At 44.2% G+C, this 14408-nt stretch overlaps 3 protein-coding genes across 3 annotated transcripts in view; 1 reads left to right on the top strand and 2 right to left on the bottom strand.

Moving 5' to 3' along the window:
• The window catches only part of ALKBH1 (alkB homolog 1, histone H2A dioxygenase), a 26816-nt gene extending 25239 nt beyond the window's left edge, over positions 1–1577 (bottom strand). The window contains exon 1 of the mRNA XM_024192816.2: positions 1403–1577. Within this exon, the coding sequence (XP_024048584.1) occupies positions 1403–1546 (144 nt within the window). The 5' untranslated portion in view covers positions 1547–1577. The remainder of the gene's footprint in view (positions 1–1402) is intronic.
• A 59-nt stretch (positions 1578–1636) lies between these two features.
• SLIRP (SRA stem-loop interacting RNA binding protein) lies at positions 1637–6242 on the top strand. The gene is made up of 4 exons (XM_024192817.2): positions 1637–1742; positions 2155–2213; positions 4234–4341; positions 6102–6242. Exons 1-4 carry the CDS (start codon positions 1667–1669, stop codon positions 6174–6176), a joined length of 318 nt encoding a protein of 105 aa, XP_024048585.1. The 5' UTR covers positions 1637–1666; the 3' UTR covers positions 6177–6242.
• SNW1 (SNW domain containing 1) overlaps positions 6173–14408 on the bottom strand; it is a 21067-nt gene continuing 12831 nt past the window's right edge. Inside the window, exons 8-14 of the mRNA XM_024192815.2 lie at positions 13058–13123; positions 11686–11802; positions 10861–11002; positions 9534–9630; positions 8063–8180; positions 7089–7252; positions 6173–7007 (exon numbers count right to left, since the gene is read on the bottom strand). Of these exons, the coding sequence (XP_024048583.1) occupies positions 6809–7007; positions 7089–7252; positions 8063–8180; positions 9534–9630; positions 10861–11002; positions 11686–11802; positions 13058–13123 (903 nt within the window). The 3' untranslated portion in view covers positions 6173–6808. The remainder of the gene's footprint in view (positions 7008–7088; positions 7253–8062; positions 8181–9533; positions 9631–10860; positions 11003–11685; positions 11803–13057; positions 13124–14408) is intronic.

The raw sequence follows: 14408 nt of genomic DNA on the forward strand, positions 1-14408 counted from the left end.
GGTTGCTGCTGTGTAGCAATCTAGCCCCACGTCTGCCAGCCCCATGTCTGCCAGCACCCAGATCGCCCTCGGCCTCTTCTGGGTGCTTAGCAGACAATACTGGGCACTTGGCAGAAAATAGCATACTACGACTCTGCTAACGTGCGATGAGCCAACAGGGCGCATGGCAGAAAATGGCATACTACGACTGATAACCATCATTGTCTGCCCAGGTGCCCATGATCGACAGCCACTGCAGTACGATGATGACGGATACCAATCGTAATATACCATCTTCTACCAAAAGGCAAGGGGCTGGTGCAATGCAGCCCTACGGCTGCCAGCCCCACAGCTGCCCGCACCCAGATCGCCGATGAAGGCTACCAGTCATGCTGCACTGTCTACCGCCAAAAGGCAGTTAGCAGCTGCTGCTGTGTAGCAATGCAGTCCCAACTCTGCCGGCACCTAGATGACATATGGTGATGGTGAGCTGAGCTGAGCGGGCTCCATGCTTGCTGTGGTATGTTGTCTGCACAGGTAACCCAGGTAAAAAGGCGCGAATCTATTGTCTGCCGTTGCTGTGACGTAGGGGGAGGGACCTGACGACATGTACCCAGAACCCCCCGCGGCACTGTTTTGCATCATCCGGGCATTGGGATCTCAACCCATAATTCCAATGGGCGGCGGAGACTGCGGGAACTGTGGGATAGCTACCCATAGTGCAATGCGCCGGAAGTCGACACTAGCCTCGTTACTGTGGACGTGGTCTGCCGACGTTATGCACTTAGAGCATTTTATGTGGGGACACACACAATCGGATGTATACAACCGATTTCTATAAAACCGGCTTCTATTAATTCAATCTAATGTCGTAGTGTAGACATACCCTTAGAGACTAGCATATATTTAGCCCACGAAAGCTTATACTCAAATAAATTTGTTAGTCTCTAAGGTGCCACAAGTAATTCTCAGAGTGTAGCGCTAGTTACATGGCACCCTATGATTTCCCTAGCGCCCAGCTCCTAGAGTCAGGCCCTCACAGGCGAATTTCCACCTTCCTTGAGCACACAGGTTCCTAGCCCGCGTGCTTGCAGCAGGGAAAAGTTGACAACGCGATGAGGGCTCACAAACCAGGAAGCCAAGACAAAGCCCCAGCGTTTTTAGCACCTCACGGTTTTGAGCTCATCTCATGGTTTTGAGAGGAACCAAACTGACGATTTCCTTAAAGGTGGGGGTGGGCAGCGCAGTGAATAGCCCGGGCCGAGTTGACGCTCCTGTTCCTCCCAGAGCACTCAATGCCCGAGTAGGAGACCTGCGGCTCAGCTGGAATGGAGAACAGGGGGGACTTGAGAACGAGAGCGGCGGCCGGTGCCCGGGAGCGGAGAACGGCGGACGCCGGCATCTCCCCACTCCCCGCAGTTACCTGGTCCCCCGCAGCGGAGAAATCAATTACGCCCCGCAAGTCGGGCCCGCCCCGCAGGTCCCGCCGCCGGTAGAAACGGAAAAGCCGGCGGAAGGCGTCTTCCCGACCTTCCCGCGCCAGGACCGCGGCCGCCATCTTGGCCATGGCAACCTCTCATCACCCCACCCCCCCGGACCCGCGGGAGCAAAAGCCGACGGACGGCTCGGATCTGATTGGCTGAGCGGGAAAAGGTCGGAGGTCAGAATTCGCTCGTCTCCTTTCAAGATGGCGGTGACGCGCGTCTCCTCCCGGCGAGCGTTCGAGCTCTACGTGTCCCGGATCCACTGGACTGTGGCCACCAGTGAGTCCGGGTGGCAGGGCTGCCCCTTCCCCGTGCCGGCCCCCCGGGACGGGTCCGGGTCTCCAATCACGGGGCGGTGTGAGGGGCGGGCCCGGTCCCCAGGGCCGCAGAGCCCCTTGTCCGGCCCGCAGAGGGGAGCAGGAGCCGGTCCCCGCCCGGCAGTAGCTGTCTCCTGTCCGGGACTCCAGCGGGGCGGGCGGCTCCATAGCTCCCCCCGCCATGCCACGCCAGTCTGCTCCAGCAGAGAGGCCAACCTCGTGGGTGGAGCGGGGCGTGTATCGCGGGGCAGCCTGTGCTGCCCTTGAGGGGGCATGCGTGTGATGGAGGGATGGGCACGTCTCACAGCGGTGGGGTCTTAGGCACAGGCCCATTGTTGTGGACTTCGTTGTGACTGTACATTTTTCTCCCACAGAGGAACTTAAAGACTATTTTGCTCAGTTTGGGACTGTAAGAAAATGCTTGTTGCCAGTTGTGAGTATCTGCCTTTCTTTAGCTAATTCTCCCTTTATCCAAAGTAAATTAACACTGCTATTCATCATGTTATTTATGATATAATCAACAGGAGCTGGAAAGTATCTATGAATTCATATTGTCCAACTTTCCCCACTAACTTGGGGTTGTTCCCTATGAACAAATGCTTAATTAGTTTAGTCCCCAGTGAGACTTCCACTACTTCTCTTGAGAATTTTTTCCATGGCTTTGTCTATCACTGTTAGGGAGCCTTTTCTTGTATTCTGATCAAATTTTCCTTAATTTCGTCTCCTTACTATATTTCCTTGGGCCACCCTAAATAACTCATATACCTCTTGTGGTTCATGCTTTCAGATTCTTATAAGCAGTTATAGCTAATATTTGGAAAACACTTCAGAATGTTAGAAGTGGGAGTCTGGACTTTTGGTTACTATTACCAGTGTGCCTGCTGATGTACTTAGTGAGCTTGGCCACATAACCTTTTGGAGCCTTACTTTACCCATCAGCAAAGTGGGCATCATAATCTCCTATATTCGTTCAACTCCTATGATGCAAGATGTTATACAAGTAGGTGCCTTAGTTGGTGTTAACTTGGCTTAACTGGATATACTGTATTTGATTCTGTGTGTTAAATAATCTGAAAAGTGATTTTTGCTGCTTCACAGCAGCCTCTTGGTAGGCAATGAAGGGGCCAAATGGGGTGGCTGTAAAAAAAAAAAAAAAAAAAAAAAATCCTTTATTCTACTTAAGCTGGGAAGATGGTTGTGGATGCTTCACAGATATGGGAAGACACCCATTGTTAGGAAAAATGGCAGCTGGCTGATGCATGGTGGCTCATCTAAACAATGCTTCTGCTGCTTCACTTTTCTCAGTTGTCTTATGTAAAAATATTCTGACTGAATGGTGGTGAATAAATTCCATTCTGAAGGTATAGCAGATGCATCTTTGCCTTTACTTTAATTCTATGTGAGTTTAAAATATTTCTCTAAAGCTGTCTTAACTGGTAGGACACTGATTACCAGTCCAGTTTCTCAAAAATTAATATTTCAACACGATAAAAGTATCTTGTCCCCTCACTGATAACCCCAATGTTAGTAAGCTACAGCTGGACAACAAAACAAGCAACCCCCTGAAATTTCTTGTTGTGAACTGATCATTTTACCTAAGAGTAGGTTTAATAAGAATTGGAGACCACTTGGGAAGTGCGTGAAATTATTGGGCACTGCAGGGAATCATCTTATTTCCAAAAATAAAACTGATGTCTTTATCACCACTCTTTACGGGACACTACAAATCTCACACTATGACAAGGCTAATGTCTAGACAGAAGATTCAGCACAAGTTGGAAGTGGTGCTGCTGGTCATGATTGAAATTCAGTGGCAGAACTGTGTAGCGGACCCAGGCCTAACTAGCTGTAGCTCAGGCCTGAGGTACTTTGGCAGATTTGGCTATTGTAGCTGGCTTTCCTCTTTGTGGATAGCAATGCCTTTTTAAAGTGGCAAGTCCATTAAAAGGAATTTAGGAAGTCATGGATTTTTTTCCCCCCCTATGCATCTTGCTTGTCTTACTAGGAAAGCAGATTGCAATAGTATCTTAGACTACTGCTGTAATCCTGTTCCCTCACTTTCCAAGGCTCAGGCTTGTGATTTAGATCAACCTCTCATTTAAATGCTGCCACTTGTGGTAGACAATAGATAATGCCTTCAGTCTTGAACAAATAACCACTCTGTGCTATCCAGCCTTTCAAACTAATGTTGAAAAGACAATGTTTTTGGCTACTGGACTCAAGTTGTTGGGAGGGGAGGGGAGGCAGTATCCAGTTAAATTCAAGTTCACAAGGCAGTTGGGCACAAGTGTTCTGGAAAGGGTATGATGGGCTCCGGAAAGAAAGTATTTAATTTTCTCTAGTGAACTAAGGATCTTTACCATGAAAAACTTTGTAAGAGGGTGTTGTAACAATGTATATGTAGTACTTTGTCAGTCTATTGAGCTACATTTTATTTTGTATTTGGTGGCTAGGATAAAGAAACAGGATTTCATAAAGGTTTTTGCTGGGTTGGATACTCTTCAGAAGAAGGCCTTCGCAATGCATTACAGAAGGAATCCCACATCCTAGAAGGTGTCAAGGTAACAGCTTGTTTTAAATGAACATTTTATTTTATAAAAGAAACTGAACTCTTACCTTCTTTTGAGTAGCCCAGGGTTGTTGAGGTGTGTTCCGTGTGCCTCACCCAACACAAGTTGGATGAACCATCTAAACACTACAATAGAAGTAATGTAAAATTGATAACTGTAACACTCCAACCTATAACTACTGAGAACTTTCTCTGAAGTTATCCCAAACCTCTTTTCCAGATAGGGTGACTAAGTAGACTCTGCAGTGTCTCTTGAAAGTCAAACTTCCCTCATGTTGGACTAAAAGGAAGAAAACAAATTCAAGAGTAGAGGGCTGTCCAAGACAGCCTTGAATGTAGCCCACAGCTATATAAACTTAGGGACAGTCTATATCAGTGGTCCCCAAACTTTTGATGGTTGCAGCCCCCCTTACCCTGTCTGCGAGCCGGGCTGTGCCTCGGGGGGCAGGGGGAAGAAAGATGTGGATGGAGTAAAGGGGCTGGGGCCAGGTGTAGCTCTACTCCTGGCCCCAATCCCAGCCCTGGGCTGGGAACAGGGTCAGTCATGGGGCTGGGAGCCCTGGCACGGGTGTCATTCATATAACCACAACTAAAAAGAGTGGCCTTAAAGGATGGGGACACACCCACACACCGCAGCTGGCCCATGCCAGCTGACTGAGCTTGCAGAGCTGGGACTACATAGCTGTTTAACGGCTGTGTAGATGCTTGGACTGGAGTTCAGGCTCTGGGATCATTTCCCCTGGTAGGGTCCTAAAACCCAAGGTCCAGTACAAACGTTTACACTGCAGTTAAACAGCTGTGTAGACAGACCCCCAAAGTCAGCTGGCATAAGCCAGCTGCAGGTGTTTAATTGCAGTGTAGACATAGCTGAAGTAGTCTCATGTAAAGCATATTGCACACACTCATACTGAAGGTCAAAGATCTGGATGACACTCCCCATCAATCAAAGCCTTTCCAGCCAAGTACAGAAGGGCTAGAAGGTGGTGTTTTGGGCCACTAAGGCTATCTGGAAATCCAGCACCACATGAGGATTCAGAAGAAGCCTTGAGTTTTGTGTCAAAGGGCAGGCATACTCCCTCACCTGAATTTTTCATTTCTTGCTTGTGCAATTCAGTATATTGCCTCATGTCCACATTGAATGTATTGGCTCAATGCCCCAAAACTTGTGTGGATAATGCTAGAGTCAGACAACTGAGTTGTCCAGGTTTAATGCAACAACTTTAGAGCAAAGTATCAGAAAAGTGGTGACAGTAGAGCCCAACCACTTGCTGTCTCCTTTAGTGGCCTCAGTTACAGGAATAACAAGACACTGGCTCCTGAAGTCAGTGATTGCCCCAAACTACTCCATCCTTTCGGGGGGGACTCATTTCCTTACAGAACAAGGCCTTTTGTCAGTATTGTTTGGGACCCTTTCCCTACTATGACCATTTTTCCTCCCTGTAGAAGACTATGCATAGGCAGTTTATCCCATTTAATCCTTGACAGTTACTTTCCACTAGTTTTACGTGTTGTTCTGGGGAAGCTATTAAGATTTTCCTCCCACAGGGCAGCAGCTATTTCCAACTTTCTTGTTGGGAACCTAGTATCTATACTTATGGCTCCTGAAACCGCAAGTGTAGCAGAGCAAAATACCTTCTGAGAGCATCTGTCCCAGAATGAGATCAGTGGAGATGGAAGATATGTCAGTTGTCTCCTGTTGAAGTTGAATAGAAGTTTCAATTGTGGTTTAAATAGCTGCTTTCACTATTTCAGCTCCAGGTTCAAGAGCACAAACACAGAAGTTTTCGAAGCCAGTATGCAAATGAAGGAGTAGCTGACATGAGTTAGCAGCAGCAGGAGACTTTATTTCACCAACATGTAAAGAAAGTCTAAAATAAACATTACTGATGGGAAGTGTGAGAGTATTTGACTTTAAAACAGAATCCAGCTGTTTCCCCCTGCTGCGGCTGTATAGTTTATATTTGAGCTGGGAGGGGAACAGTGAATCATAAGAACTCTATCCTACAAGCTCCCCCAAATTCCATTTATTACAGCATAAGCAGGGGGTTAGCTATATACACAAGGAGAAATATCATATTAAGTAAAAGCTTTGCTAGTTTAAAAAAAGCAACAACAAAAAACTAAAGCTCCAGGCAAGGGTATCTTACCCTGAGAGGCTGGGACAGAGTTCTTGTGAGTGCTGATAGGGCAGAGGGGAGTAGCATAGCTAAAGCCCTGCATAAAGATAATATGCCCCTGAATGGTTCAAAACAATCTTCCCCCTCCCCTGTTCTCCATGGGTGGTTGTCCTGGTTAGAACTTAAAAGAATCATTACACACATCTGTCTACACTGCACAGAACTGCTAAATTGCTTCATGTATGACCATCCACTGTACACTCCTGCTGATAGATTAAAAATGTCATGAGCATGAAGTCCCAGTTTATAGTCCATTGTTAGTTCTCAATTAGGTCAGTCTATTCACTCCTTCCTCCTCTTCTTGCCCTCATGCTCATGTTCTTTAGGGCGGCTACTGTCAGAGGGCCTCTTAGAACCCCCATGCTGTTTGGCTTCCTCCAAGAACTTGTCCAGACCGAAGGGATCTTCCTCAAATTGAACGGGTCCCTCTCTGCCCCTCTGTCTACGGTCTGAGCCAGAAAATTCCTTATCTGGAACAAACCTGCAGCAGAAGAGAGATGATGTTCAGTCCAGATTGTTTTAAATGGCACAGGAAGACGCTGAGTTTCTCCTGTTTTCTTACCTGTTAGTCTTTATTCGAGCCTCTAAGTCATCTCCATACATGTCTTTGTCCACATTTTTACTAGGTCTGTAGATGTTCTGGGCCATGTCTTTACCGCTTCTCCACGGCTGGTCATAGACATTGTAAATTTCATCCTCTCCTCCAGCAAATCCACTGTCCATACCCTGAAAAGGAGAAGAGAATAGATAATATGTGAGGTACTAATCAGAGTAGGATATGAGCGTTTTCAAAAGCTCAGTGAGGTAACATTAAGCTGATGAATTACAGGGAGGTACAATATATAATGTCTACTGATCATGAACTCTCAGTGCTACAAACATCTGCTGTGTAAATTTTTCTTCTTCCTGGGGGTCTTTCACAAGAAGTGAGAACAAATAGGAAAAATTATTGTAAAGTCACTTGACAGGAGGACAAAGGGGCACGTGCAGTTCTGTCAATTAACTAGACTTCAGTGATAGTGTTGATTTCAAAGTACAGTTGGGACCCAGTTAAATAAAACTTACTGCAAGTGACAATTGTTTGAGAAGCATTTTCAATATGAGCAGTAAAACATGGAGTTGCAATCTGCCACTTTCCAGCTACTATTAACTTCCTGTTCTGAATCTACGTCTTTACCATATGCCTCCTTGTCGCAGTAGCACATTTCTCTTATTGCTTTATGGATTTGGTGAGAAGTGTTTCAAATGAAGTTCCTTCATTCCCTTGACAGAGGGTCATCATTCATCTAAGTATTTAGAGAGTATCCAATCACTTTAGTATCTCAGCACTAAATGAAAGGGAATCAGAACAGCTAGCTGAAGTGGCTCCTGCTCTGTCTTACAGCATGTCTGTCTGCCTTCAAAGCTTTCCTCTGTACATCCAGCAGAAAGGGGTCACTAATTCTCTGCACTGGACTGTCCCTACAAAGGGATGAGTTGGCCCAACATTCACCTTTTAGAAATAAACACAAGTGTGAAGGGGTCTCATTTCTTTACCTTGCTCTGGTTGAAAAGCCTCTGGTCATACTGGACCTCATTGGATGTCCGAGGGTTGGGAACACCCAGGGCAATAACTTCACTGATATCTCTGTTCTCATTTCTCTGCAGCTTTGACCTGAGTTAAAAATGTAACAAAATTAACATTCAGTTGGAAGATAATCAAAATTATTAAAGTTAAGATTAAAAATCATGACCTGCTGTTGGAGCTATGACTAAGACAGTTTCCATCAGAAGCTGGATTTTGACCCCGCAACTTCCCTTTTTAGGCTGAAGGTTAACGTGGTCTCTTGGCACAGGAGACATTTTGGGGAAGTCATGCTTTAGTTGGGGAAGGCCTTTGAGTTTGCTTTTCCACTGTTTAACATCACATCAAACTAGTTTGGGTTTAGAAACCTCTATATTTGCTTTCAATTAGAACCAGTACAGAAGACAATCTTAGGAGGTTGGGTGGTTAATTTCAGAGCCGATCACCACAAAAATTTCAAAAGTGCAAGCTCTGAGGTCTTTGGGAGCTTAAAAGTTGGTCTGGGCAAACACAGAGGCTTAGCAGGTGTAGCCTAAAGAGTTCAAACTTATTTAATTCAAGCAAAACGGTTCAATGAACTGGAACCACATACCGGGGTGAAATCCTGGCCTTACTGAAGTCAACAGCAGGTTTCCAGTTTGACCTCTGGTCAGAATTTCATCCCAACTGAGACTTTACATGGTTCCTAGGCTCTGTATCACTAAAACTTTGGTTCACAACTAAATTCCTCAGCATGCTTGCAGAATTTATAAATGCCTTCAGACAAATGGTTCTGGTTCAGGGTATATACATAAGTTTGAGAGCTCTTTGAGTTAAATAGCTTCTGATCAAGAAAACTAGCTTCCCAGGGGCTAAGTGCCATACTAACTACTACAAATCTTTCACTAATTGCAGGTATGTCTACACTACAACTAAAAGCCCACAGCTGGTCCATCCCAGCTGACTCAGGCTCCCAGGGCTGCAGGACTGTAGATTTCTGGGCTCAGGCTACAGCCTGAGCACTCAGACCCTCCCACGTCTCAGGGTCCTAGAGCCTGGGCTCCAGCTCAAGACTAGACATCTACACTGCAATTAAATAGCCCCTAAGCCCAAATCAGCTGGTACGGGCCAAATGCGGGTTTTTAGTGTTAGTTCCTTAAGATCAAAGTGCACATCCTATAAACTCAGTTTCCATGAAATTAAATGCTTTGCAGACATCCTGTGAAACTTGAGTTGTGTGATCTAAACATTTACTCCAGGAACTTACGCACACTACTGGCAATGCTGATAAAGCTTTTAAAATCCTGTAACGGAAAGTGAGGGAGGAATACCAGTGAAGCCCTCTCACCAATACAGGTCACCCAAACTTGGCCATGGGTAGAAACTTCTTTACTGTTATTTCCACCGCCTAGGAAGGGAGTTGCATGAATACAGCAATTAGATAAGCTGCTCTTCCTGACTCACCTTTTGTCAGGGGCTGCTCTGGAAAGATTCCTGTCATGCTGTCTCTCTTTGCGACGGTCATGTCTGATTTCGTCCCTTTCTCTAGCTTCTCCATCCTCTGTACAAACACATTTAAGATTATCAAATAACAAGTATAATCAACAGAGTTAAACCAGTCACCACTGCAGTAACTGAAATCAGTGTTGATTTACAGAAGATGAAGGGCTCTACCACTTTTTAAATTAGATGTTTAACAAAGTGAAAAAGCAGAATTAAAACATCCCTTTCTAATGACACTGAAAGCATTTCTCTAACACCTGGGCTTGACAAGACAGATGGAGGATGCAGTCTGTCTGACTCACATTTTCTTGGCTTTCAGGGGTTTAAGTTAAATCCTCAAGGGATACTTTTCTCTCTGCAACGCCTGGGGATTAACACTTGGCAACTCCCATGGAAGTTAAAGGGTGTCAAGGGATAGGTCCCCATGTACTACAGAAGAGTTATGCTTTGAAGTGTTATTAAAATTAGGTTTTAGTATCCAAAGAACAAGCCTTGGCATGCACGCACTTCCAGCTGTAGGGAAGAACATCCAATAATTGAGTGGATTTATCACCAGACAGTATGTTTGCTCTTTGTAGCTGGTACCTGGATCTTTGACATAATATTTCAATCCAGAGCATACAGCTATTCCAGTACTTGGGATTCACAGTTTAGTAACTAACAGGTCTAATGTTCAGTGTGAACTAAAGCCTGCAGAGTTTTGTTTAAAATAAGCCCAGTTACAGGGATGCAAAAAAATTCCTGTTTGACATCCTCTAAGACTTAAAAAAAAGCTCATTTATGTTTTGTAAAGTCAGATTTGTTCTTGGCCTGTGACTGTCTTATTGTGGGTTGGCATAAAATATGTAACTCAGTTATAGTCCCGTGAAAAGAATCAGAATGGAAATATCGGCACACTCTCGACAACAGAAGTGAATTAGTTTGTTCCCCCCAATCTCTCGCTGCCCTAGCCCCTCCTTTAAGTCAAGGGTTCCCTCTACAAATCCATAAAAGCTGCTCCTTGTTGTGGTCAGAGTGCATCTCTAGTTTTCTGAAGAACCTCCTCTGCAGCATTCACTGACACGGGAGCTTGGGGCTCAAAATCAAACTGCACTCCCACTAACTAGCTGAGTTGACTCTAGATCACTCAAGCCACGAGAAGCATTTGCTGTACTTAGCAATCGCAGTCTGAGTTTAGTTAACATAGGCTCTCATATTCTTCCAACTAGTTCAAAGGGTTCAAACTAACATGAAAGCAACTTTAATATCCTGACAAGATTTCTTGCAGGGAAGGAGAGGAGGGATGTACCTTTTTCAGCATGGGTTTTGATTCCAGCTCTCCTCTCTCGGGCTTTCTGGGCCATTTCTCTGAGCTTTTCCTCATGCTTTTCCTTTTCTTTCTGTGCCATCTTTCTCTCCACCTGGGCACGCATCTCCACAGCCTCACGAGCCTGCATGAGATTAAGAACACTTGTTAATATGCTGGTAGGGCAAGGGATGCAAGGAGAGCAACAGCTATGAAGCTGCCCACTAAACAGACTTTGTTTTCAATAGGAATCAGATTGTAAACATGAAACAAAACCAGGTAGCCACATAGCCTAGCAGCTAAGACTAAGGGCATGTCTACACTTACCTCCAGAGCGATCAATCCAGCAGGGGTCGATTTATCGCGTCTAGTGAAGACGCGATTAACTCGACCGCCAAGCGCTCTCCTGTCGACTCCAGTACTCCACCGGAGTGAGAAGCGTACATGGAATTGACGGGGGAGTGTTAGCAGTCAACCTACTGCAGTGAAGACACCATGGTGAGTAGCTCTAAGTACATCGACTTCAGCTACACTATTTTCGTAGCTGAAGTTGCGTAACTTAGACCGACTTAGCTTCCCCCCTCCTCCCCCCAAAGTGTAGACATGGGGTAAGAAAAGAGCCACAAGCTCCCTGGAGACCAGTCCATGCTGAGCTGTTGATTCAAATATCTTGACGATACGACTTATATGTCTCATGTCAACCCAAGAGGAAGATGGGAGTAGAAAGCTACAACGTCACTCAGTTGATTTTTCCCAAGGAAATAAAAATACACAGAAGAAAATAATTAAACCAACCATAACAACACTGAGATTAAACAACAGCCTGACCTTTCTGTCAGCAATGTAGAGAGCCTCAGCCAGCTTGGCAAAGTTTTCATTAATATGAACAGTCTGCAGTCCTCTGCCATCTGCAGCCAGACGCTTGTCTAATGGAATAGTGTAACCCTAGAGTGAAAACAGACAGACACTTCATCACCAAAAAGAAATGTGGAATACTGAACAAGGAAATCAAAACCTTTACCCGTCGTTAATATGCTTCAGTGGACTTTCTTTTCATGCATTTGCATAATTATGCTGGAGAATACAAGCCTCGTCTCCAGTCTCCTTTTTTCCACAAGGATCATCTATTTTTTCAACTAGCATCTTTTACTGGGATGCGAGTGATCATCTGCAATTGATACATCTCAGCTCTTGACTTTGTGTTAAAAACTAGTGACGCACTGTTTCTGGTGGTAGCCAGTTTTAAAATCTGTGTTTAAAAGCTGATTTCTCTGAATTGTTTTTAATACATATAAAACACTAGTCACTTCAGGACTCTGTGTCCCCAGGAGACAAGGCTCCCAGTGAGGCTGGGAGATAGTTAGGGTCTGCCTCCACCTCAAAAATGCAAGTCTATGAATACTGCAGGTATTTTGGGAGATATTTAAGACAGGTTTCTATGATGTTTTTGCTTAGCTAGGGTTTAAACAGTTTTAACCTAAAACGCGAGCCTCTAATCACTGTCAAGCACAGTTAAACAGTTGCATTTGGGTAGGAAAAAGTACCACAGCATGTTGCTTTTCCTGCCTCCTTCATTTGGAATTTCTGCACAGCAGCAACTTTGAGAGAATGGTCAGAATAGTCACTGAAATATTATAATAGTATCGCCTGCAAACACTGATCTACTGACAGAAGCAGTGGGACCCCCTATTGTTCTTGCTGAATGGCACAACACATACGTCCCCTGCCGGGGAATAATTTAGTTAAATTGGAGATGGAAAATGCACTAGTTTTAGAAGGCATAATTGAGAACTATCTGGAGAGTCTGAGTGAGTGTAAAGAAATGCACTCTGTCCTCTGATGCCACTTTCCCCTTTTATCAGTTTAATTGACTTTCACAAAGAACCCAGAGGTTTTGGTTTCAAGCTCCACATACTGCAATATTATAGGGATTTTATTAAATAGCATTTCTTCTCTCAACACACATAATCTCTTCCATGAAGCAATATATTCCCCATCAGCTCTGTGCTCCTGTCATCTTGACACTCATAATAAATAGGAGAGAGAAAAACTGAGCTCTACAACTGTTCTCCATTCTGAAAGCAGACAGTTTACTGAGCGCTAGAGGTTTAAAGCCAGTATTATTCAGGCTGCAGATCATTCACAGAAGTCTCTCAGCAGGATGCAATATTAAAGGCTGAGTTTATGACAACTTAATTACCTTTGCATTTTTCCAGTTTGAAATGCATGGAGGAATTTTCCACTCTTGTTGCTCTTTCACGGTCATCTGAATTGAGAGAAAGGACAAGGGAGGGGTGTTGGGGGGAGAAGAGAAAAGACTTTTGTTAGATTTATACCAGTAAGGAAAATTCTCCACTTCCTCTCTCTCAAAAAGACAGCTAGGGAAGTATTGGGACAAGTCAGAAAGCAAAGGTTCTTTGTAAAGGAATAGCAAGATGCCAGGTCATGGTTCCATGATGAGCTATAGCCAACATCCTGGAATCCATGATTGGACAAGAGTGTCCCATGGGGAGGAGCAGAGAAGTCACCGAGCCCTACAAAAGATGCCAACCATCAACACAACACCCCAAGTTGTATCCTACTCTCTTCCTCTCTGGACTGGTTATCCAAAGGAAGGGTGGTAAAAGACAACATCAACTGAGCCAACCATGCAGTACAACTAAGAGAGAAGAGACCAACCCTCCTCCTCACATGCGAATATGCTTAAATTACATCGCATCATCATCAAAGACACCAGTTAATATCAATTTAGATCCAAACTAAGACAATCATGTGAGCTAAAGGTTTTAGGAAGGTGTGAAAATCCTTCTCTAAAGCAATTTGAGGATGCTCAAATCACTCCAACGCTCACTAGTTTCTGTGTGGATGTATGCGTGTCTCTCTATGAATTACTAACTGTTCTCCAAAGTAGACACCAAACCTCTAAGGGAGTTATTGAAACAGAAAAAGATCTCTGGGTTAAACCAATATTGTTCCAAAGTTCCTATAAGTCTGGGATTTTATAAATCATTCTGTGTCTGTGCCAGACTGCCAGAAAGATGCAGGCATTGTGTTAAAGTGGTGAGGGGAATGTATTAAACAAACCAAGCTTAACAAAAATTTTCAAACAGTGAAGGTTAATGGGAGAAAAAGCCAAAAGGGAATCTATGGAAAATTATTTTAAGAGCTATATTTCCCTAAAACCAAGACAGGCAATAGCCTTTGCCTCTTAGCAGACATTGAGCTAAACTGCTCAAGTCAAAAGGAATGTCTCCCCTTAACCTTCCTGTAAAACTTTAAGAAGCTTGTTTTCCTTAACTTGCTCATAATTAAATTACTAAATGTAGTAATTGACTAGCCAGATAAATTGAACCATTGACTTGTACCCTCAATTTGACCATTGTATTATACCTTTATAAAAATTATAAGTTAGCTGGTGACATATTTCACTTGAACTTGTTTGTTTGTAACTGCTTGCTTAATCTTTTAAGAAATTTATAAGAGATACATTGAACTGGTTTATTTCTCAAAACTTCAGCACAGACTAAGTAACCTGCATATGAAAAAGGTAA

The sequence above is a fragment of the Terrapene carolina genome, unplaced genomic scaffold (genome assembly GCF_002925995.2).
Source record: "Terrapene carolina triunguis isolate 2854851 unplaced genomic scaffold, T_m_triunguis-2.0 Scaffold96, whole genome shotgun sequence".
Taxonomy (NCBI): Eukaryota; Metazoa; Chordata; order Testudines; family Emydidae; genus Terrapene; species Terrapene triunguis.

What these genes read in the sequence shown, in the direction of transcription:
- SLIRP (XM_024192817.2), top strand. Translation starts at nt 1,667, where the DNA reads ATGGCGGTGACGCGCGTCTCCTCCCGGCGAGCGTTCGAGCTCTACGTG. An exon ending in GAAAATGCTTGTTGCCAGTT is followed by an intron (nt 2,214 to 4,233) that starts GTGAGTATCTGC and finishes TTTGGTGGCTAG; the next exon opens with GATAAAGAAACAGGATTTCA. An exon ending in ACATCCTAGAAGGTGTCAAG is followed by an intron (nt 4,342 to 6,101) that starts GTAACAGCTTGT and finishes TCACTATTTCAG; the next exon opens with CTCCAGGTTCAAGAGCACAA.